The sequence below is a fragment of the Drosophila virilis genome, chromosome X (genome assembly GCF_030788295.1).
Source record: "Drosophila virilis strain 15010-1051.87 chromosome X, Dvir_AGI_RSII-ME, whole genome shotgun sequence".
NCBI lineage: Eukaryota > Metazoa > Arthropoda > Insecta > Diptera > Drosophilidae > Drosophila > Drosophila virilis.
In genome coordinates, this window is record NC_091543.1 from 21,057,228 (window position 1) to 21,081,404 (window position 24,177).

General features: G+C 38.0%; 1 protein-coding gene and 1 long non-coding RNA gene across 5 annotated transcripts in view; one reads left to right on the plus strand and one right to left on the minus strand.

Moving 5' to 3' along the window:
* Positions 1-6,624, plus strand: part of Sp1 (transcription factor Sp8) — a 43,040-nt gene extending 36,416 nt beyond the window's left edge. Inside the window, exons 2-3 of one of the 2 annotated variants that reach the window (XM_032439634.2) lie at positions 2,855-3,204; positions 3,752-6,624. In XM_032439634.2, the coding sequence (XP_032295525.1) occupies positions 2,855-3,204; positions 3,752-5,246 (1,845 nt within the window). In that variant the 3' untranslated portion in view covers positions 5,247-6,624. The remainder of the gene's footprint in view (positions 1-2,854; positions 3,205-3,751) is intronic. The other variant, XM_015171326.3, reaches the window with a different exon arrangement.
* Positions 1-24,177, minus strand: part of LOC116652003 (uncharacterized) — a 202,873-nt gene that overhangs the window by 87,824 nt on the left and 90,872 nt on the right. For all 3 annotated transcript variants that reach the window (XR_011416489.1, XR_004305007.2, XR_011416494.1), the window contains exon 4: positions 14,203-14,258. This is a non-coding gene — a long non-coding RNA (uncharacterized lncRNA). The remainder of the gene's footprint in view (positions 1-14,202; positions 14,259-24,177) is intronic.

The window sequence follows — 24,177 nt, forward strand, 5'->3', positions numbered from 1 at the left end:
TAGAGATCATTTATGATTGCAATCAGGCAACTGAGCACAATTACTGGCATTCTTTTATTCCAAGATGCAGCTTATTGTAGAGGGCAAGTGCGGTCACTGCGGTCTACTCATATCGGTGCATCAAATAAAATATTGGCATTTAGGCAATTAGAATAGTTAAATGTCATTTTGCCGCTAGGGCTCCCGAACGGAACGTCAAAGGCAAACAACAAAAGACGCGAGCTAAACAAATTTGGGTAGCCCAGCATGTGGCGGATCTGAAAATCTGGCAACTGGAACCTGATCACAGCAGGCGCTATCAACGACGGCGCTGCAGGTTCAGCACCTTTTGTGCGGTGTCATAATTTTCACAGCAGGTGTCGCTGCTAATGATTTACACCAGTGCGAGTGGCAGAGAAAGAGCAAGGGAGAAAGAGCACTTGGACCAACTGCAGAGCAACAAGCGCATCAAAATGCAGCGGTAGTAAAAATAAAAAGATGAAAAAAAAAAAATCGAAATTCGTTGTGGGCAGACGCGCTACTCTTTGATGTCGCAGCAGGCAACGCAGTCAGAGAGGTGGCGGATGAACTAAGTAGCGATCCATAAGTAACTGAGTGGGAGCGAACAATATATAGTTTGAAAACAGTTTATTATACTTTTTGTGTTTAGCCCGTCCCCTTTCAATTTCGACCAGTTAAGTACGGCTCCGATCGGCTTAGACCTGTTCCTCTACAACCACACGCACATAAGCATCCCCATCCCTGTCCATAACCAAACCATTGGGCATTGAAGTGGCTCGGTGCTCGGTGCGCTAATTTGGTCATATTGAATGGCTTTAAAACGAAACCTTGGCGCCAATAACGCCCCTATGGCGCACTAATTCTACAAAAAAAATGTTAAGACATTTTTTTTTTAAGAAACACACATTGGAAGGTGAAAATAATAGGAGCGAGGCTTAAAATGGGTACTATGCATTCATTCATGCGATACATTTTATGATTTCTTATTATTATTATATGTACAGATATTATTATATTAAATTATTGAAGAGTCTTTGTATGTTACAGGCAGGCGTCCCCATATCCCTGATTATGTTAAACACTCAAGATCAATCTGATTGATCACGACAGAGTATTGCTTAGTCGGTTTTAATCGACTGCACAGTTCTACGCATGTTTGCTGTGTATAGGGTATCTTGCAGTCAGGTACACTCGGCTAAAACATAATTTTTTTTTTGGCGTGCTAATCGATGAATCAAATAATCTAGCATTTAAATGGGCAAAGACTTGATTGACTGCCTAACTGATTAACTAACTAACTGACTTACTGGCTTACTGCTTGCACCGATATTATTTTGTATAATTTTCTTGCCACATACTCAAACACACTAACATGGAGTCATGTGCGCAGTTGCACGACGTTGAAATTGCTCCAATTATGTTGCTCTGGTGCCGGTTCGGCTTTGGCTCTGTCTTGGCATCGAATCTGGGGCCAAAGTATTTCGGTGGCCATAGTTGCTCTGCCTGTTGTATAGCTCATCCTTTTTACATTCCATGTGTATGTACTCTGACTGGTTGCTGACTGCACTGGCCCCAATATCATTATACAGCCAGCGGGCCAGTGGCACCTCTCTGACACATTGCACTACGATAACATAGCAGCGACAAACGTAGCACAACAAGTTTCGACCCGGCTACCAGTTACTATGCTATCCGCCCAATCTGCGCAAATCTAAATCTCAGCCAACAGTAATGCGGAAACAACTTGGCTATTGATTTGGACTTGGCTATGAACCCGAAAGCTGTCTTTGTGGGTAGTAAGCCGACCCCAGCAATTATTAAACTAATAGCAGCTTCCGCAGCCTCAATCTGCGCCTGATTGCTGGCTGCCAAAGTTAGCTGTTTCTTTTCCTATAGCTAATTTTACCTGTTAAATTGGCCGCAAAGCAACGGTATAATCCAACTGTAAACCTTTGTACAAAGAATACAAACTTTATTAATCAGACAAGAAGGTAGCCACTTGACTACTGGGTGGATAAAAGTGATCTTTACCAGCCCGAAATCGGGCAGTAGTACAGTCGTTGACAATTTTGGATCCATCAAACAGATGCTGAGCTGCCTGGCAAAATGTGTTTGATGAGGATCATCGAAAGGATAAGCCGCAGCGGCCGTCAGATGGGGCAGGTAGAGTCGGAGCAGAAGTTAATCCTTGACCGTCGTCAATCACTCTCCAATTTCAGCTACATATACAGATAGAGCGAGTTGCAGACACTAATTGAGAGTGTAAGACAGATAGTGCACAAGTGTCAGACAATGTTGCTGAACCGCTAGACAAAGGCGAAATAAAGAATTAGTTCTGGCCAAAAGAACAAAGCACTGACCGTGAAAGGTCATAAATGTTATGCTATTGTTGCGTTGTCCTCGTTTTGTTGTCGGTATATCAAAATGGGAATAACTCGGAAGTAAAGTAGTCAAAGTTGAGATGCTCACAGAAAAATTCTTGATGCGATATATGGTACTTTAGGATTAAAAGATTTGATTTATTTTATAAAAAGCCTTAAAAAACTCCCGAAAAAAGTAAGATTTAAATAGTTTCTGACGACTTACAAATTCAAAACGTTCTGATATTTTTAGGGAACCTCATTTCCGAAATGCTATTAAGCCGCGCAGATCATAAATATTTGGAGCATTTAACGTTCAACGAATTATCTTTTGATTTACGTTGTGCATTAATTTTGTGGGTTGGCGTCGAATCGTTGATTCGTTGTTAACGGTATATTGAGCATAATTAATTAAAATTTTAATAATTTTCAGATTCGCTCGAATGACGCGCTTATTAATTGAGAAAAGTTCCCTTTTTTCATGCTCCTTTTAGGATCATCCCAGCTTAAGAGGTACTCCGCTAGCCATGCTGGCCGCCCAGTGCAATAAGCTGTCGAACAAATCACCACCGCCGCTAGCTGATGCCGCCGTTGGTAAGGGGTTCCATCCCTGGAAGAAGAGCCCACATTCCCCTGCAGCAGGCAGCACTGGCGCACCCGGTGGCGGCGCATCAAGCCTTAGCGGCAGCAGCAGTGTCGGACAGCACTCCCCATGCGCAATCTCAGCAGCAAGCTCGTCTAGCTCCACTGGCAGTGGAAGTGGAGGCGGAGGTGGCGGAGGCCAAACATCACGCAGCCTCTCGTCCAGTGCTAACAGCAGCACCATGGTGAACATTACTGCTAGGTAAGCAGCGCGACGGCGCACAGTGGTCCTATATTTAAGAATCTGGCTGAACAAATTATACGAAAGCATTGGGAGTAAGAGATAATTCAGAGTGCTATACATTTTGTTAAAATCACTACTTATAAAATTCTTTTCTTAATCCAAAACTTGATCATTTAAATAAGATATTTATTTAAATTTACGTTTTCAAACTCATTTTGAGTAAACAGCAATTTGAAATAGATAATTTGATACTTAAATTTCATTGGCCGTCTGTTCAAAATCTTAAACTATGAAAATAAGAAAAGTGTTCAAATTTGTATTCCTTTTTAAGTAGAAATTGAATAGTGAAAAACAATTCGAAGAGTGTAAGAGCGAAAACTTCATATCGTGAGTAAATAAGGGAAATTCAAAATGCAACGCAACGCATATTTTCAGTTGAAATAAATGTGTACAGATATTCACATGTCAACTCGTGTACTTGTTCAGCTAGTTTTCTCATAATTGGTGGATCACTGTGCGTTGCCCAGACAACAGCACGCTTTATACAACTTGTGAGTAATTTCAGCATATATCCTTACAGTCGTCCGCTCGCCTCGTCTTGCGCGGCCGTGGGCACCTCGGCCTCCGCATACGGCAGTGATTTGTACTTTCCGAACACATCCACATCGTCAGGCAGCATGGTGGCGGACAATCATCACATGCATCAGGGGCTTTTGGGCAAAGTTGAGGGAGCCGCCTTCGGTTCAGTCTACTCGCGCCACCCGTATGATTGGCCGTTCAATGCAGTGACCGCATCCGCGCACAAGGCCGCTGAGGCAGCTAGTGTCAACTCGGGTTGGTGGGATATGCACAGCGCTGCCGCCGCCGGTAGCTGGCTGGATATGGGAAGCGCTGCGGCCGCTGGCATGCACTCGACAATGGCAAACTATGCAAGCGCTGCGGCTGCGGGTACAGATTACAGTTCTGCATTGTCGCATTCACTTTCGAATACGGCACATTTATTGGGATCCGGACAGCACTTACTGCAGGATACATATAAAAGTATGCTGCCAGGCCAGGGCGTAGGTGGCTTTTCGCTACCACACAGCTCACCTTCAGCGGCAGCCACTGCGGCTTCGCCACAAGCTTCAACCCCATCAACACCTTCGCCGCGTTCACAGCGCCGATATGCGGGACGTGCAACTTGCGATTGCCCAAACTGTCAAGAGGCGGAGCGCCTAGGACCAGCTGGCGTGCATCTACGTAAGAAGAACATCCACTCCTGCCATATACCTGGTTGCGGCAAAGTTTACGGCAAAACGTCTCATCTGAAGGCACATTTGCGATGGCACACCGGCGAGCGTCCCTTTGTGTGCAACTGGCTGTTCTGCGGCAAGCGTTTCACACGCTCCGACGAGCTGCAGCGGCATTTGAGGACGCATACTGGCGAGAAGCGCTTTGCTTGCCCAGTGTGCAACAAGCGTTTTATGCGCAGCGACCATCTGGCAAAGCACGTAAAGACGCATAACGGCACAGTCCCCAATGGCATTAAAAAGGGCTCCTCGGAGTCGTGCAGCGACTCTGAGGAGGCAGCCAATCAGTCGGGTGAGTCGAACGGGTTGGGCGGCGCGTCCAGTGGCCAACAGACGGGCGCAGGTGGTGGCGGCGGGGGTGGCTCCGCCAGCTCCAGCTCCGGCACCGGCAGCGCTGGCTCCGGTGCAGGCAACAGAGCTGGTAGCCATCCCGGCACCCCAACCTCGCTGCATGCGCATAGCGCCTCCAGCACGTCCAGCAGTCTGCTGGGCGGCGGTCTGCACCTGGCCACGCCGCACCAGATGGTCGCCGCGGGCGGCTCGCCGGTGATGCTGCATCAACATCAGCAGCAACAGCACCAGCAGCACTCGCATCAGTCAGCGCATCAGCAACAGCAGCAGCAACAACAGTTCTCGCAGCAGCAATCGCATCCACATGCGCACCTACATCATCATCATCATCTGGTAGGTGCATCAGCACCTAGTCCTGGTCTGGATCATCGACTGGATCATAGCGCTTTAGTCGACATTAAGCCACCGATGGTTTGAGGGTCGCTGGGACCCTTTTTGTTTACCAATTGAGCAGAAATGGGTTCCTGGACGCAGTTTAAAATGAAGCTGCCTTGCGGGCAGCATTGGGCAGAATCATAGTTAGTAGGAGTGGCTGCACACAAACGATACATTAATAACATTTAACAAAGTATTCCGTGAAATTCGGATTTTTTTTTTTTTTTTTTTTTTTTTGTAATGCATAACGTCGTATGCGTTATGTTTTTAGAAATTCGATTATAGCTAAGCAATTTTTTTTTACATGTTTGAAGAAATATGTGTACATAAAAGTACTAAGAAATGCTAAATACAATTTTTCGCTTTCTTAATAAACAACAATTACTTAATAGTAATCAATTGCAAGCTTATTAAACTATCAAAATGAATAAAAAAAATAAAATATTAAATTCACGCTTGAATCCTATTGTATATATGTATTTAATATATTTCTAGATGTCTATACGAATATAGTTTCATAAATATCAAGATCCTCAAATATACAACCATAAAATCATTGCTATTACTATAAGGTATGCTACAATTTTTTTTTTTAATTTAGCTTAAAGTAAACATTTTTTTTTTTAGCTCGTAGATAAAAAAACAATATAACAAAGGTGGATCTATTTGCAGCGTTTATTTAAGTTATACACGCATATTTGGCTAAATAATTCAAAGACACTTCAAAGAGAAAAGATAAATTAAATATTTAAAAAGCTAAACTTTTTGATTTAATAATAAAACGGATTTCAATTTATGGTAAACAATTTTATTATTATTTGTTGAACATTATGTGAGCAATTCAAAAAATAGTATAAGCCTATATTATTAAAATAATATTTCTAGTCCAATTATGAAAAAATGAAAGATTTTTTCTAAAAACTAAGGATGATAAACCAAAATTGTAAATCAAAAGAAATGATTTGCTTCAAAACAGAAAAAAACGATTGAACTCTATATATAAATCACATGAGAAAAATCTAAGTACAGACACAAGCGAGGCAGGCTGGGAGATGACAACACTATAGAGGCGACCACAGCATAACATCTGACTCTATTGTTAAACGGAGCTCAAGAGAGCTACATAGAGCGTTATACTTCCGCTGCCGTTCAGCGTATTTCTTGATAACGGCGGACACTTAGCGCCATATTGTTAACTAAATCAACTTGCATGTTTTATTTTTGCTACTTAATACATATGCGTAATATTTTTAAGATGCAGGCGCATTACACTTTGCAACTAGATGTTTTTGTTGTTTCTTAATTTAATATAAGATCTACATTTAATATGTGTATGCAATGCTTACAGGAAGCAGATTGAGAAAACATATAGGGCTTGACTAGGTTTAAGCAGTAGCATATGTATATGTATATGTATATGTATATGTATATGTATATGTATATGTATATGTATATGTATATGTATATGTATATGTATATGTATATGTATATGTATATGTATATGTATATGTATATGTATATGTATATGTATATGTATATGTATATGTATATGTATATGTATATGTATATGTATATGTATATGTATATGTATATGTATGTATATGTATATGTATATGTATATGTATATGTATATGTATATGTATATGTATATGTATATGTATATGTATATGTATATGTATATGTATATGTATATGTATATGTATATGTATATGTATATGTATATGTATATGTATATGTATATGTATAAGCTTATGTATGTGAACATATATATACATTTAACAAATATATTATATGTATATATACATATATATATATGTTATATATATTAGCCTACTTTTTTTTTGTCGACAAACAACAAATGTAAATTAATCATATAATATAAATTAAACAAAATCTAAATTTTATTAAAAATAAATGTATCAAAACTTTCAGTTATGAACATATTTTCGTTGTTGTATAGTCAAATTTTGGTAAATTGAAGAGCCAGTCTAATGTTGTTTTGAGCTCAATGAATATCAATTTGACAACGACAGTCGGATAACGTAAATTGTATATGTATATTTGTATCTGTGCGTCTGTGGACTGTAAGGGTGTTTGCTGGTCGAGACCACAATACGGGGGATGCTGAGAAGCACACTTCTGACCCTGCCTCTATTAGTTTGTGTGGCGGTGGGGCTGTTGGTGTTTGGTGCTTTGTGCAGGGTGGGCTGACAGTTTATTTAACATTTGACGGTCGGAATGCTGCGTTGTGGGCGTCATCGGGGCGGCCCTGCCAACCTTGCCGCTAACGACTTAAACGTAGAAAAAGGCGATGGGTAGAAAAACGCTTTACGGTTTATTCTATTTGCTTTGGTTACGCCAGTTACTTACTTACTGGGCCCTGCTGCTATTTGGGTGATTTAAATTTTATTACCGTGGATTTGTTGCATGGGGTCGACGTCTGCCCAAGCGGAATGGGAATGAGTGGGAGCGACGCAAAATAAATGGAAGGAGTAGATTGAAATTGAAGTATGTGCAGATTGTTTTTGATTTTTCCTCCTTTTCTTATGAGTAGATTAAGCTGCGCATTTATTTTTTCGGTTGGCATTTGTGTTGACATTGTCGATGGGGGGTCGATCTGGGACTGGGGTGCTGGTGATAAATGAATTGAAAATGTCTGACCGTAAACACAATAATAGTAAGTAACAAGAATGAACTGATTTTTTGGAACAGCCGTAGATTTTATATGCTTGAAGACATACATATGTCTCAGGAGTGTGTTTATACAACATTTTTTAATTGTCAACCGATTCTTCCTATGTCACTAGAATGCTCTAGTATTCCGATTCAGCCGACTCAGACATTAAAGCTGCCTGCTGCAAAATGCAAACGACCATGCCTGCAAGCGTGAGAGAACTTGGAATTGACACAGACCTATGACTATGGTATATCACTCTGCTGTTGATACTGAAAAACAATATTTGAAATCTATTTGATCATAGACGACTCTTTGTAGGCGTTCTACATTCGATAGTGTGATTCCAAATATGTTAAAAAGTTTAAGAACAAATGCCTGTACCAAAATAATAAGTACTTGCATATATTTGTAAATATTTGCATATAAATTTTCGTTCACATATTCATATAAATACGCTGAATTAATTGCCGTGTTGACATATCCATGACCGTCCGTTTTTTTTATAACAAGCCAGTCCGAGTTTTCAAGCTACCGTCTTGAAACTCTGTAAATATCTCATACGTCTGTAAAACGGAAATGTCTACAGGGTATAGGTTATAGGGTATTATATTTTCGGCTTGCCAAAGATATGCTTAATGTCTCGTTTTCTTGCAGATGGGTTGATGGCTTGTGGCTTTAAAGTCTACACCACTTGAAGCAAAAAGGGCACAGAATTTAAAACTACTTATATAAAAAACAGCTGCGAATTTTTTAGCTGGGCCGAGTCATATTTGATTTTACTTTGGCGGTCATTTTTGTGCTGACGATATACAACATCGATGAAGAACAATATTTCGTGTGGAACAAATAATAAAGAATAGGAGAAAACAAGTAAGAGGCTCTAGACGGGAGTTCCCGAAATATGCAGCTTGCACTACGAATTAGTTTGCTTTAGAAGTAATAAAAATAAATTTGTATAAAAGAAATTGTATAGGTTTCAACTGACAGACAGACGGGCATGGCTAGATAGACTCGGCTATTGATGCTGATCAGGAAAAGATCACAAAGTTAACTATGCAGATAATGAATGTTAATATTGTGAAACTACAAGAAACTTGTTTATCCATTATAATTAATAGGAATCGGAACATACATCTAAGACAAATAGTCCCTTTACATATATCCCACCCACACATGTTCTTCTTCCCCCCACTTCAGGTAAATATCTTTTTATAACGTGGGTTAAAAGAGTATAATGTTTTTGTGAAAATATATGTAACAAACAGAAGGAAGCATCTCCGACCCCATATAGTGTATATATTTTTGTTCGTATGTATGAGCATATCAGAATCTATAATAACTAGAGAAATTTGAAATTTTGACGTAGGTCCTTCTAGTAAGCGTGCCGTACGAAGTTTCTTCAGTTAATCGATACCCTTCCCCGTTTTCAAGTAATCGACAAAAATCCAAGTCGAAATCCTGTTTTTTAACAAATTTTGAGATAGGCGGCTGTTGGTACTAATCAAGAATATATATATATATATATATATTTTATGGAGTTGGTAATGTCCGTTGCACATGAAATGACAAATATTACATACCACTCTACAATGGTATAGTAGTACTTTATAATGTAAAGATACTTTGAACTGGAGTCAATCTCTTGTTTCACAAGTTTGCTCAGACCTTACGCAGTGAGTGGATTTGCGCTTAGCCTGAAGAAGGATAAAGGGTACTCCTAACGCAGACATGACCTGCTCCTGCTGTGTTGCGCCCCATTTGTATAGTCCAATTTCAAAAGAACGTCACGAAAGTTGTAAATAAAAATAATAGTAGTACACAAAAACACCAAACACAGAACCCTAGCAGGCATGCGTTTGGCATCGGCTTACCGTACTCATACTCATACACACACCCACATGCACATCCACCCACTGACGCACAGTCCTCGTTAATGGCACTGGACATTGCAGATGATAAATGGGCGCATCAGCGTCGCTTAAAATTAAAACCATATGCTTGAAAGGTAAATACTATATTACGCCAAAGGGCCCCAACTAGATTGACGAAACATCACCTAAGCTAACTTCGTTCTCAAAAAAACGTATTGTATATTTAACACTATACGATATATGTGAAAAAAAAATCATATTACTCATTTATAGCTGACCTTATAAGCCTCAAGCCAATGTCAGCTCAGATACAAATACTTAGTACATAGCAAATACATGTACACATAATATATGCATAAATATGATTTTCACATTTTATTTGAGTAGCGTTAGGCGCCGCTAATAAGGGGAGTGGGAGTTTTGGCTTGAAGCCAATTGCAATTGGAAGCTGAGAAGTACGCTGCATACCAGCTGCTGTTAAGTGTCAACACGATATTCGGTTGGAAAAGTGACAGGGGTGCCGCTGGCACTTCAAAAATTCCTTAATGGCTGTTCGTCTCTGGCTCTGCGGGTACGGCCTCCTTGTTCACACATTGTTTTCATTAAGCAGTACCAAAAATTTCATCCTCAGCTTCGAATCTGCTGCTGAATGAGTGCGCGTGATCTGCTGTTGTTGTTGTTGTTGTTGTTGGCAATGGTGTCGTTTGTCGCTGAGTTGTCTCGCTTGTTTCTTGTTGGGATTTTCACATCTGTTTGCATTTGACACGATTATTTATGTTTATCGCGCGTTAAATGCGGTCTATTATCAGCATAATAATCGTAATTAAAAGCCAACTAATTTATGGCAGTGATTTATTTCGTCGCATTCAACGCATTTTTAAGTTATTCCTTTACTCTTAAATTCCATTCCGTTTTCATACCCTGTACTAATTTAAAATACGTACGCATTTTAAATACTTCATTTATGTGTATATGTAACGATAGAAGGATATGATGTATACATCAAGTGTCCGTATTATTAGATGCGTTCAGCTGCCAATCTTCAGCACTGCTCAATAAGTAGAAGAGCAGGAGATCCAATAATTTGATGAAAGCTTCTCGCATGCAGCCCAAGTCAATATTATATTTTGTATCGTAAAAAATGGTGTAAATGTAAATATAAGGCCGAAGCAAGCAGAAGCAACTCCATCATGGTTCGCATAACATCCTATACATATTCACTACATAACATTATTCATTCGTTTATAAAAAAATACGAACAACTTTATTATATACCAGAAATGACATTTTTCCCTAAATTACTTGGAAACCTGTTGTTAATGAGGAGCCTTTGATGGAAAATTAGTAAATTTTATCTTTACTAATTACAATATCAATGAATGATATTGAACAGTTAAAAAGAAAGTTTCTTCTGGTTTTTATAATTGAATTTGAAATATGTTTTAGTTAGATCGGCTCTAGGTTTTGTATATTTATTTTATTTTACTAAAAAGCCCGTTATCCCTTTTATCACCAGAATATTTAGACTCTCCTCAAGGATCGTAATTAAGGGCCAAATCAAGACAGTTATGCGGGGGATAGATATATATATATATTTTATCATTTTATTATTATATATCTCTTCCCATTTTCATAACATCGACAAATGTCGTTTTCGACTCTAGCACTTAGAGATTCGAAATACACATAGGTTATGAAGACCATCGGTTATATAAACGAAGTTAGCTTCTTTCAGCTTCGAGCTAATTTGTAATCTACGATAGATCTACGAATTTGAGATCTTGGTAGGTCTCTGGCAGACGTATAGACGCAACATACGGAAAGATATCATGAGATTGACTAGACAGTTGATGCTCATCAATATGTTTATAAAACTAAACCCCATTTCTCTTACAAAGTTAAAAAATAAAAAACGGCTAAACTTCAACCCTTTTTAGCGACAGCAGCCGGAGGTCGTTGGGAGCGTTTAAGACAGCAGCATATGCAACGTTCAATTGAAACGTGAATCAAACAATAAAATTGAAATATGCAATGCTCACAGCCAATCGCCAATTATTTTCTAATTAAATCATTAAAACTAATTACACAGTATAGTCAATAACAAAAACAGCTCGCAAAGTCGAACGTATGAACAATTTAGTATGTTATTGAAATGAAGTGGAACCGAATCTTGGGCACCACAAGGACCCTTACTGGGTATGACATATATGAAATTCAAGTAGTTATTAAGCTGACTAAGTATGGTTTCTTGTGCTGTACTCTGCTTCTGCTTAACCCAGTCTTCGCAATTTTAATGTTTTCATAGTTTGTAAGGTAAAAATATCTAGGAAGGGTATATTGCTTTTGTTTAAATGTAGGCATAACTTATGCAGACGAAGGCATATGCGACAACCTTAAAATTGTATGTTCTTAGGTCGAGTCGATTTAATTCAATGCTAGAAAGGCGCAAATCATCAGATCATCAAATCATTGCACATCAGTACATTTTATAAGTTAAAGTATCTTCTAGCGAACTTTCTCCAAAACACCGTTACTTAAATATATATGTTATGCGTTATTTAGAAACGCAAGAAAAATTAAGTTAGAGAAGGCTACTTGCCCTTATCAAGCGACACGAGGTCCTGTTTCGCTCAAATGACGCTCGACGCGTGTTAAAAATTTGAAACTAGATGACAACAGTGTCAATTAGTATGCACAAGAAAACGCCGCGGGCTGAAGGATAACATCGAGAGTATGAGTCGATTTCACAATCAGGCGTATTTTAACGTGGAATTATTCCAGTTCAATGACTTCAGACAAATGACTCTCATTACTGATAATATTCTATTCTTAAAAGTATAAGGGGTATATTGGTTTTGTGTCAAGTCCATCTTGCTGACTATCGAAATGCATTTGCTTTCAACGTTTTTTTAATTTTATATATTTTAGGCATAATATCAGCATCGGAATCGTTAAATTGTGTTGGTGCATTTATAGATGAATAGCGTAGATTAGCCGACTGGGAAAACTCCATTTACCCCCAGCGAGTTACTTTGACGCAATAAGTAAAACACTCTTCAAATACATTTTAAATGGGTATTCGAAAATAGCCAGGATCGGGCGATCAGAAAATGTTCTGAGCCAAATGAAAATGAGTGAAGCGGGCACAGTATTTTGGTTTCTTTTTTGCATATGTATGCATCAGAAAGAAAGAAGGATATTCAACCTTCAATAGCGGGGACTACAAATCTAGAAACTTGAAATTTTATATATATATTCTAGTATGCCATACGTAAAACAAGTTAATTGTACATAGTTTTAGTCAAACTCTCTACCCAATCTCAATTATCGATAAAAATTGATTTTTAGATGTGGCTTGTAAGCCTAGCTCAAAATTACATGAACTAGTTACATGACACTTTGTATGTAGGCTCAAGTTTCTATATAAACAACTGTGTATCCTTACTCACTGATTGATTGGTGATCAGTGCACTAAGTTGACACCCACTCACGAAAGATAGAAACAGATTTCAAATTGATTTGAGCAGTGTTTTGGACTTTTTGACAAACCATCCCTGGGAATGGGGGTCAAACTTTTCGGGGCTGAGATAAAAATTCGTCGTGTCATACTATTCAGAAACTCTACCCTTCCGAACCCAAAATGCCGGTCGAAGGTAGTATTGGCGGCATTTAATTTTTAAAGCCTTTCATAGGAACATGAACAATACATTTTCAGAGATTTTGCCGCCACTGGTGGAAAGATGCCAGAAAAAGGTTATACGCAACATTTTTGTGTAGTAGCATTGTGAAAATTCGTTAGGTACGTATTTCACATAGTTTTTGCAAAATCCACCCTTCTTGGATGTAAAATGCGAGTCTAAGGCAATATGTAAGAAAGTTCGACATTTGGGTGCTAAATTAAAGCCCTAAATATTCATTAAAAATCCGACGGAAAACCGATGTTAATAGCTAGAACATTTTCGCTAGTGTTTGGCTAAGGTAAGTGTGTGTGTATGATCGCAATGGCAGCTTGGCGCGTGGTTAGGGTATCGCCCATTCGGGCACTTCCGACTAGAACTGTCTAACCTGTTAATCTATATACATTTGAATAGAAGGGATTGTCCTAACAGAATGAACGGTAACCAACGTATAGCCAAAATCGTAAGATCTACTCAGATGAAATTTTTTCAGATGCTTCCTTTTGGATTAAAAGTGAGCACTAAAACACAAATGGGCCAAAATGTCTGTCGAAGTTTGTATAGGAATCATCACAAATAAGACATCCATACAATTGTGCTTTACAAACGTTGCATCATGAGAAAATGGCTAAAGCAAATACAAATCTTATAACTGTTTATTGGATTTGTTATATTCATAAAGAAGTTTAGTATTTGCTTAAAAAACCCGAAAAGGAAATAAATATAGGGTAACAATCATAATTTAAATGTTTCTTTTGATTCGATTTACTTACAGTACTGTTCGTCACTCTGATTAAAGTTGCTAACATCGAATAACAGGAAACCAGATCTGGAAATATACAAATTTTAATTTTAAAAAAATACCATACTGTCCTCTAAATATATTCTTTTTTTTTTTGACAAATCTGCAATAGTTTATTGTGTTGCGTAGTTAATAAGGCGTTGATAAATTGAGCACGTGCCGTACGATTTGAAGCCATGGAGCGAACTAATACTTTTGATTATTTGAAACTAACTCGTGCTGCACGGCCAACAGCAGAAGATACGATCTAGTCCTTGAAACGGACGGAGAGGCAGATTGGTGGTTCTGAGCAAAAATATATATACTTTATTGGGTCGGAGATGGCTTCTTCTGCCTGTTAACTCATTTTGAATGGGTTTAATGTAATGAAACGAGAAAGAAGGGCCTTCTTCGGCAGGCCGAAAATTAAACTCTCCTTCAGACCCAACCTCTTCATAATGATCATAGTGCTTTGCCCGTATCTAAGAAGCACAGGGAAAACAAGTTGATCATACAACTTAATTTAAGACGTATCGTTCCTATGGAAGCTATATGATATAGTAGTCCGATGTAAATACGATTTTGCATAAATGTTGGGAGCATATTGAGACATATAAATGCCAGGTTTGGTCAGATATCTTGATAAACAAAAATGTTTCTCATACAAGAACCTATTTTCGTTTGATCGTTCCTGTGTCAGCTTTATGAAATTGTGGTCCGATCCAATCGGTTCGAACATATGTACTGCGTGCAACAGAAAGAAGGACTTCTGCAAAGTTTCATGACAATAGCTATTAAACTGAGAGACTAGTTCGCTATATCCACTCGGCTGTTGATACTGATTAAGAATATATATAATTTATAAGGTCGGAGATGTCTCCTTCTATCCGTTACACATTTCATGACCAAATTATAATATCCCCTGCTAGGGTATAAACACTGCATATGCATAATGTAATTATATCAATGCAAATATACATAATTGTTATTGTATATCTGTATATAACTCTCAAGGTTCTTTTAAGTAGCACCTTGAAAGTATTTGTTAAGCATCCCTTGATGTACAAATAATTGATATGATATTGTGTATTGCAAATAACATGTGCTCGCTATCCAATGGCTCTTGCTTTCCTATACATTGGGGTATTGTGGTTTGTGTTGTCAGCTGGTTGACACTGAGATTGATAACCAGGAATATTCTCTGGCATACATATGTGATTGCTTAACCCAAATTTTGTGCATAGCCTCTCTTTTCTGTTTTATATCCGCTTTTATACTATTCTAGAGAGTCTCATAGTTTTACCACGAAGTATGTAATTCAGAAGGAGTGGTATCAACACCCGAATCGATTACTGTTTAACTGTCTGCCTATCTGTCTGTTCTGTACAAGCTAGCCCTTCAATTCTTTTTGTGACGGGAGTCGGGCGGGAATAGCTGCCACAGGAACAATTGGATAAAACCGTTAAAAAAAACCTTTAAAAAAATTGCAGTGAAAAAGTTTGTTTTTCAAGATATCCACACAATTTCGCTCACATATCTGCAAACCTGTTGGCCATATGCCTTAATTTAATCTTCGAAATTTAATCTTCGACGTGCTGTTGTTTTCATTATCTGCAATTTTTCAAGAATCTTCTCAAGACTGAACTTACCACAAAGAAATTAAATGCTTTTGAGAAAAATTTTGAGTGTCGGACTTTTTGCATGCTTACTGACGTTTGTTAACCATGCTACGTTTTTATATGCAAAACAAACTACTGGTTTTTGGTGTCTTGTCGGCAACTGTATTTTTAACAATCTACACGACAGCAGCGTTAAACCGCAAAATATGGTTAAAAGGGAGGGTTTCAGTGAGGATAACTAGCTAAATTACATGAAAAAAGTACAATATGAATACAAATTGTAATGCGTTTTCATTTAAAAAATATTAATTATAAACTACTAGACAGGCTCGCGTTCATGTAGTGGGCTATCATTTAAATTGAATTTTTAATACACATATGTATGTGCTCAACTTGGACTCACATTTTTTTATAATTTTTTTTTTTTACCCTGTACCCATTGAAAATGTTTAAAAGGAGTATAATGATTTGGTACACATGTATGATACAGGTATAAGAAGGCATGTCCTTTCGAAATTGTTAGACTTTTTTGGTTCTTTAATCATGCCAGAAAATTACTTTTTGAATACTAGGGAAGAAGAATTATAGAGTTGACCTATAGTATATGTTTTAATGAATTTGTAGCGTGGTACTTAAAACCAAAATATTATATTGATTGCTGGTACAGGGGCTTACGTAGTCAAGCAAGCTCGGCTTTAGCATTATTACTTGTTTGGTTTTTAATTCGTTGTACTTTCTTTATACTTACCTTTGCTGTGGACAAGTCAAATGGCATGTTGACAGGTGGGCGTAGCTAAAATGGAGGGCGTCGTTTGATAATTGGAACTGGCTGAAGAGCTAATTGTGAGAACTGGCGAGTGTGCAGGAAATCTGATAAATAGTCAGCTACGAGAGACAAACTCAAAGCGAAACCCATACCAAAATGATCCAGATATAGTCACAAGTTGCATTTGCATCGTTTGAAACTGAATGCGGATATTAGATGACAAAGAGTACACAAAACATTCGAATGGCATTGGCATTGGCATCTTATGGACGAATGATGAATGATATGCTGCACAATGCGGATACACCAAACAGCGAACACACTGTGAAGCGCTTCCTGTCTGAGCTCGACTCCCATTTCATCATTATGGAGTAGCGCCCTGGAACATTTTTTGGAAACAATTGGCGCAGCGTGGGAGCCACACTGCAAAATAACACAGTAAACCAACCAGTAGATGATCGACAATAATGGTACACAGGACTTGGACAGGTACAACAGAGTGTTCGGAAAAATTTCATTGTTCACCGCAGCACCCAAGCGCACTACAGGTCCTGGCGCGCTTTGAGACACACGATACCACTTCAAAAACTGGCAGGCAAAGGGGAAATAACGAGGCTAATAGACGGTATCGAATTTAACTCTAGCAGATAATCATCTCGGGCTCTGTCACGTCTTTCCGCTTGCGTGTGTGTATTTGAGAATATGTCTGTGAGAAATTGGGGTAATTGTCTAGAGATACACTGCACTGACAAGTGTGTCCTCTCTGGTCCTTGAAGCTATTGCTCTAAGGTTAAGGAACTAAGTAACTTCTGCTGCTAATTACTCCCTAACTCTTTCTACATGGCGCACGAACCATCGTTTGGGATACCTTGCATTTTCTGACAGTTGGCAGCAAAGAAGCGGACAGCCTGTCTGATTCCTGTGTTTATCGAAAACCACCAACCTGTCGTAAGTAATTAAATGTAATTTTGGCTAGCCATCTATCGATCTATGTATGAACACATGGATGGTCGAGATATGCGTGGACAGAATAACAGAATATTGCGTGCAGCCTCGGAACGGTTAGCAGTTGGCTCTACAATTTATTACCATTTGAATTGTGCGTTCCGAAAAGGGCTCGATAGCGTTTCGATTTTGGTTTCAGTTGTCCCATAATTATTTAGATATCAAGCCAAAATTTTAACAAAAGTTCTAGTCAATGAATATGTACATTGTCAAAGTGTGCTCTCAACCCTTTCTGGTTGCCGTGAGGCACGACTTAAATAATAGCTTTGACAATTCAAATTAAACATTAACTAACGATATATATATATCTATTGTATATACACATATATATATATATATATATATAAATATATATATATGTTATTTGAGGACTTGTTAACGAACTTATTAAGCGTAACAACAACATGCAAATGTACTGAAGCACCTTAGAAAACAGCTAATGATATATGTACGCACTTAAATATGTACAATTCATACGCATATTATTAAAAGTATAAGTTTCCGTTCGTTTTCAAATCCCCCTTTTAAGCAATCGTCAGGGGCTCAACTGTCATGTGCTGCCCGCAAATAGAGCAATTAAGTATCGAGTACCGGAATGTAAACATGTTGTAACAATTTCCACACAATCCATACATCGGGTTACTATTGGGGGTTCTTGGTAGACAAGTGAAAATTGGATTCAAGTTAAAAGTAAGAACTTGGCACATGCCAGGCAGAAATACTCCTATTATTTATAATACATTTGGGGAGCAATTGTCGTTATCTCTCAAACTATTGCGCAGCTCTCGTTTTCAATTCCATTTTTTGTTTAATTAAACAATTGTGCCAAAATAGGCAATAAATCAAACGCGCACACAACACCATGTTAGCTCCATAAGCAGTATCCCCAGGATATAATATGCAATTTGCTTTTTGGTGAAACTAAAACAACGTTATGTGCTGAACAACGGCCACAGTTAATGAGATTAAAATACGCAGCGGGGGGGTCCTTTTGAATCCAACGCCGCGGGTTGTTTGCGCAATGCAGGGAAATTTAACAAGTAAAAGTGCTATGGTCAGAATTGCCCGACTAGAAGATACCCGGAACACAGTTCCGAGCTATCATTCCAAACATTTAAATTTTATTTGATATATACACAAAAGCGCACAACTTTCGAGTTTTATGTAGCGGCTGTGCCACATATGACGGAAAATGTATTCTTGAAATAAGAGATCAAAATGTATGTAAAAACCAAACGAAATGAATATACCCTTAAAAATGAGTTGATCATTTCAATTTTGGGGGAAACTAAGGGTGGCATCCAATAAGTGAAATATCCCTAATCACAAATACATCGAAAATGTATCTGTGTATCTTGCACATCAATTTCAAGCCATGCTTGTGAAACCATGTCTCAATGGAAACTGGAGAAGATAACTAAAAAAGTGATGTATATCCTGTGTATGAGCACGTGGATATGTATTTTAAATTTCTAATCTGTATCTTTTAAAGTTTCCAAAATCAACGCTTTCTTACAGGCTTGCGAACAAGCGAAAGTGGCTTGGACGACTCGGCTCTTCATCCTGAACAGGGTATACTCTGAACGGTCGTCTTCTACCCAACACCACCATCAATAATCGAACGATACTTGATTCGAGCATACTATTCTAAAATCCAAATGCTTAGTTTGGTAAATGTAGCTCTTCAAACATAAGAGGGATATCAATTTTGATTGATTGCTTGAAAAGGAGCAAGTTATCAATTATCGGAAACAAGCACATCCTGCGCGAGCACTAGAAGGACCTACGTTTAAAATTTCGAGCCCGACCCCTTATTGGTTCCGATATTGCCGCGTTCATACAAACAGACAGAAGGACAGAACATTTGTTAAACGTGGCCATTTTATATTTGGGTTTCACTTCATCCGGAAAATGACAACATATCATGCACTTGCATACTGACAATCTTTGACGATTCGCTCTTTTACAATTACTTTGCGATACTATATTTTCTGTATTCATTTATGTATATATATACGTGTTTCCGAGATTTTGGACATTCTCCTCGCAATCGCCTTATTGAGCGAAAAACTGTTGCATGCAACTTTTTTACTAACCATCGGATCGGCCTAAAGACCTTTCCAAATATTCACCGCTCTCGGATGGAAAATCCAGGTAAAAGGTTTAATGAACGAAAGTTTACTTTTCGGCTTAAAACTTCTTACCACAAGACTAACATGGGCGGAAGTTGTTGATTCAAACATATGGTTCTTTATTCGATGGACCTTAAACATATTTTCAAACAGAAGTGGGGTTCAGGATGGTACGGGCAGAATTCAATTTTCCACAGGCGGAACCTGGGGGAGTAAGTAATTTCTAAAATTTTAACCACAAAATACCCGCTAGTGTGATATATATCATTGTTTGTGTTTTTTCGCTAATTAAAAAACTCGAGAGGGCGTCTCAAAAGGGATGAAAAGGGGCGATGCGTGAAAATCGTCTCGGCCTCACCACAACGTACGCGGACAAAGTCGAATCGGAAAATGCTAGTATAAAATAATAATAAATCGTATATTTAAACAATATTACTACATACACTATGCAAAATTAATATTAGATATCTATTGAATTAATAACATAGTGAATTTATATTAATTTTGTACTACTAAAATCATTTTAACTTTAATCTATATAACAAAACTATGATAACAATGTTCAAAATATATATATATATATATATATATATATATATAGTTTCTTCCATTACATTTTTCTCAACTTCAAAAAGCTAATGAGTTACAAATATTTAACCGCAAGCAATCACAGCTCCTAAACACTTTTTCAACTTTAAAGTCACGTTGAGAAGAAATTCTTTTTGCATATTAAATCGAATTACGTATGTAAAATGATGCAGTGAAGCGTGTCTAATGTGGGGCGTAATTCAACTGAAATCGCTTGCATGTTAATTGTCAAAAAAAAAACAATATGCAATTCAGAAATAAAACAAAAAATATTTATTGTCCTCTGCTGTGCTGTTTATTTAAGCGATAAATGTGAAAATTGTCAATCAATTAAAAAGTTTTTCAACAGCGTCGCAAAATTAACGTGCAAACACATCAGGCGCGATTTTTAATTTAATGTTTTGGGTTTTGTTGCTGCGGATGTTTATACTGCTTTGTGTAAGCTGCTCCATCAGGATTTATAGCGCAGTAACTGGGTAAGGACCACATGCTGCGAAAGCCTTTGCATTGTTATGCCCTTGCGAAATGTATTATAATTATACCCCGAACTCATTGAAAATGATTAACCATTTGTGGGTAATATGTTTTTGTGCAAATGTATGCATGCAATAAGCAGAAGGAGGCAACTCCGACCCAATATAAAATATATATATACATATATATATAAGTATATATATATATTATTGATCAGGGCGATGAGCTGAATCCATTTAGCCATATCCATCTATGTGAATGAAACATACATGTTGCTCTTCTCTATGTTTATTAATTTTTATTAATGTTTTTCTTGTTGTAATATTTTTGTTGTCTCGATGTTGGACGTGTTAATTTCTCATGTTTCGCTATTTGTTGTTCCGCAAAAGTTTTTGCATTTTTTGCTAGAAATTCTGCTTTCTGTCAATGTCTAATAAGCGGGCTTAATAAGGACCACTGTAGTCGAGTGTGCTCGACCTGAATCATTAAATTTATATTAAATTGAGCACAATATGTCCAATCCATAATGCTTAAGCAGGTGCTTGAAGGTGGACAGACAACCCACCAACTCATATGCGCAACCTACGCAGCCGCAGCGCTGCTTAATACACTTGTGATATACTTACTATAGGAATTTTAATGTCCCATAACTTCCAATCATCGGAAAATTTGAAGGTCGTAAATTTTGTATTCATGTGTGTACCGAAATCCCAGGGCTCTAGCTCTACAAGCTGAGTTTTTCAATTTGGGAGAATGGGGAGAGATATCGAAGAAATGATCAAAATGGATTTTTATAGATAATCTGAAAATGTCACGAGATATCAAAAAATACGACAGACCGATTGCGGACGGACATAGCTAAATCTACTCAGGTCGTCGCCCTGATTAAAAATTGATTTGTCTTATGTCTTATGGGTTCCAGACATTACACCTTTTTTACCCAATTTCACTTAGTTCAGGGTATAACAATTTTTAATGCCAATTTGACTTAATAATTTTGAAAGCCAGTTTAGTAAAAATTCTAATTTCTGTTTACTTTTAGATCCGTTTATGCATTCCATTTAATTCCTACTTCGTTTGTTTAATTATAATGTCAGCTTAGAGTGAACTCTTTTTGGGATTGTAGTAGAAGTATTGAGCTGTAAAATAATATAAGACCTATTGTCAAGATCGTCGAACAATTTAATTTATAATGAAAACCCCAATTGTATTTACTGAATTCTTATTCAAATACGAGCTTCCTAATTATCTGAATTTGTAATCAAAATATGATGAACAGCAGAGGGTTTCATTGGCCTACGACCAAAACAGGAATGCATCGCAAATGTGCTATATTTCTGCAATGTTATTTTATCTTGATTCAAGCGAAGTCTGGGCAAGCAGCTTGCTACACTGTCAAGCTGGTCGCCTTGTGGTTAGCCAGACAAACAATTGGCACAAGGACATAAGCACACATGGCAGACATTCTGTAGCATCACGTTTGATACTATATGTATCAATGCAACCATTTGGCGATCAATCGATCAGTAAATTTTGAAAGTGACAATGACTATGAAAAATTGACAACTATTATTGTCATTAGCTAGGATTTATGAGCGGCAATTGTGCCGGGACTTCCGATGGCTCCGAATGCAACGAGGGTCGCCTTGAATAATGGTATACAGCAGCAAGAGCATTAGAGGGAATTTGTCAGCGCACCACGTAATTAAAAGGCTCGTAGGAAGCCTTCTGGAAACCCCGTGCAGGCAAAATTATTTAATTGATAAATTGTGTCGCATGCTGTGCCCTCACCAAGCATCAGCACAATGGACAACAAACAGTGAACAACAGGCAAAGGCCAACCGCATCCCCAGAACAGTTTGTCAGTTACATGAAGTTGACATTTATGCGTGTTATTGTTATTGTGTGAATGCCCCTGGCCAAGAGGTGTCCATCTCTATTCTCCCGGCAAAAACTCCCATTGAGAGCGTATCCATTACTTGGCCAAACAATTACTTTTATGCAACATTCAATGGTTGACTTTTTTGCTCATATTTTCAACTCGGATGCATGTATGCAGCATATTTTTTTTTTCCGTCCACAATTGCTGCCAGCGGCCTGCCTTGTCCTGGATCCTGTGGCCACTTTTGACTTTGTTCATTGTTATTGCAATTTTTCCAATTTATGGCACGTTTTATACGATGGGCTCGGCAAATGGCGGCTCTTTTTGACATTGGCTTTGTTAAACCATGCTGCAGTTGTCGTTTTTTTTATTGACAACTTCCTAAAAGTCGTCAAGCCGTGCTACAGTAAAAAACCGTGGCCTGGACGAATTGCTGTAATATTATGTCAAAGCTAAGCTTATGTACATGTTAATGTAGATTAAAACACAATAATATACGGACACTGTGAACAGATGAATGCTTTGGCTGGATTTTTCAATGCACTATCGCTGAGATTGACATAATCATTCTTACTGTCAGATAAAAAATAAATAATTTAGCATGAATATAAATACCCATTTTTAGCCCCTTTTTTAGTTTATATCAATACAAGAGCAGTTAATATTTCTAAAATTACTTTATATGGAAAACTATGCATCAACCACATTTCTCAGAAAGGTGTGCTTTAAAGACAAACTTATAACTACTCCTGTGGAGCTACTTTCAGCAAAATTTTAAATCTACGAGACTTATTAAAGGCATACTAAGTAACACGTACTCGTGTCAGGAGTGTCCGACTCGAAGATACCCCAAGCCCAGCACCGAGCTCCTACTACAAATATTCGAACCTTCTTTTCTATATCATAAACAACACAAAAACAGACACACGCAGAAAAAAGCGCGACGCAGAGCTTACTGGGAATATCGCCTAAGCGTCCAGGTGTCACCTGTGGCTTCGAAGCGGGGATGGGGCTTGTGTTCACTATAAAAACTGGTCACTAATCACGGTCAATCGATCGTTAGTTAAATGCCCCAAATGGAAGCAGAATGGAGACAGCGCCCACGGAGTACCCAACAGAAAGGGTGCAAGGCATAGGACGCATAGGTTTGTTCCAAAAATAGCAACCCGAATAAATTATAAGTATGCAGAGCCGTATTTATATTTTAGCATCGCTCCATCTCCCATCACAGCTATTCAAAGCGATTCGGCCTTGAGGTCACGAACGAGTGATTTTGGTGCGCTCAAGGAATTACAGAGTACTTCTAGCACATCATCTTTAAGAGTGCACAGTTTTCGGCTAGTATATGAGCACTGGAGGATATGGGCTTAAGCCTTAACTTGAAGATATTAAAGCCAGATACACTAAACCTTGGTACATGTATACACATTTTTTGCATTTTGTGTGAAATATTCAAATCCCAAAAATTGAAATACAGATACAAAATAATCATCGAAGTTAT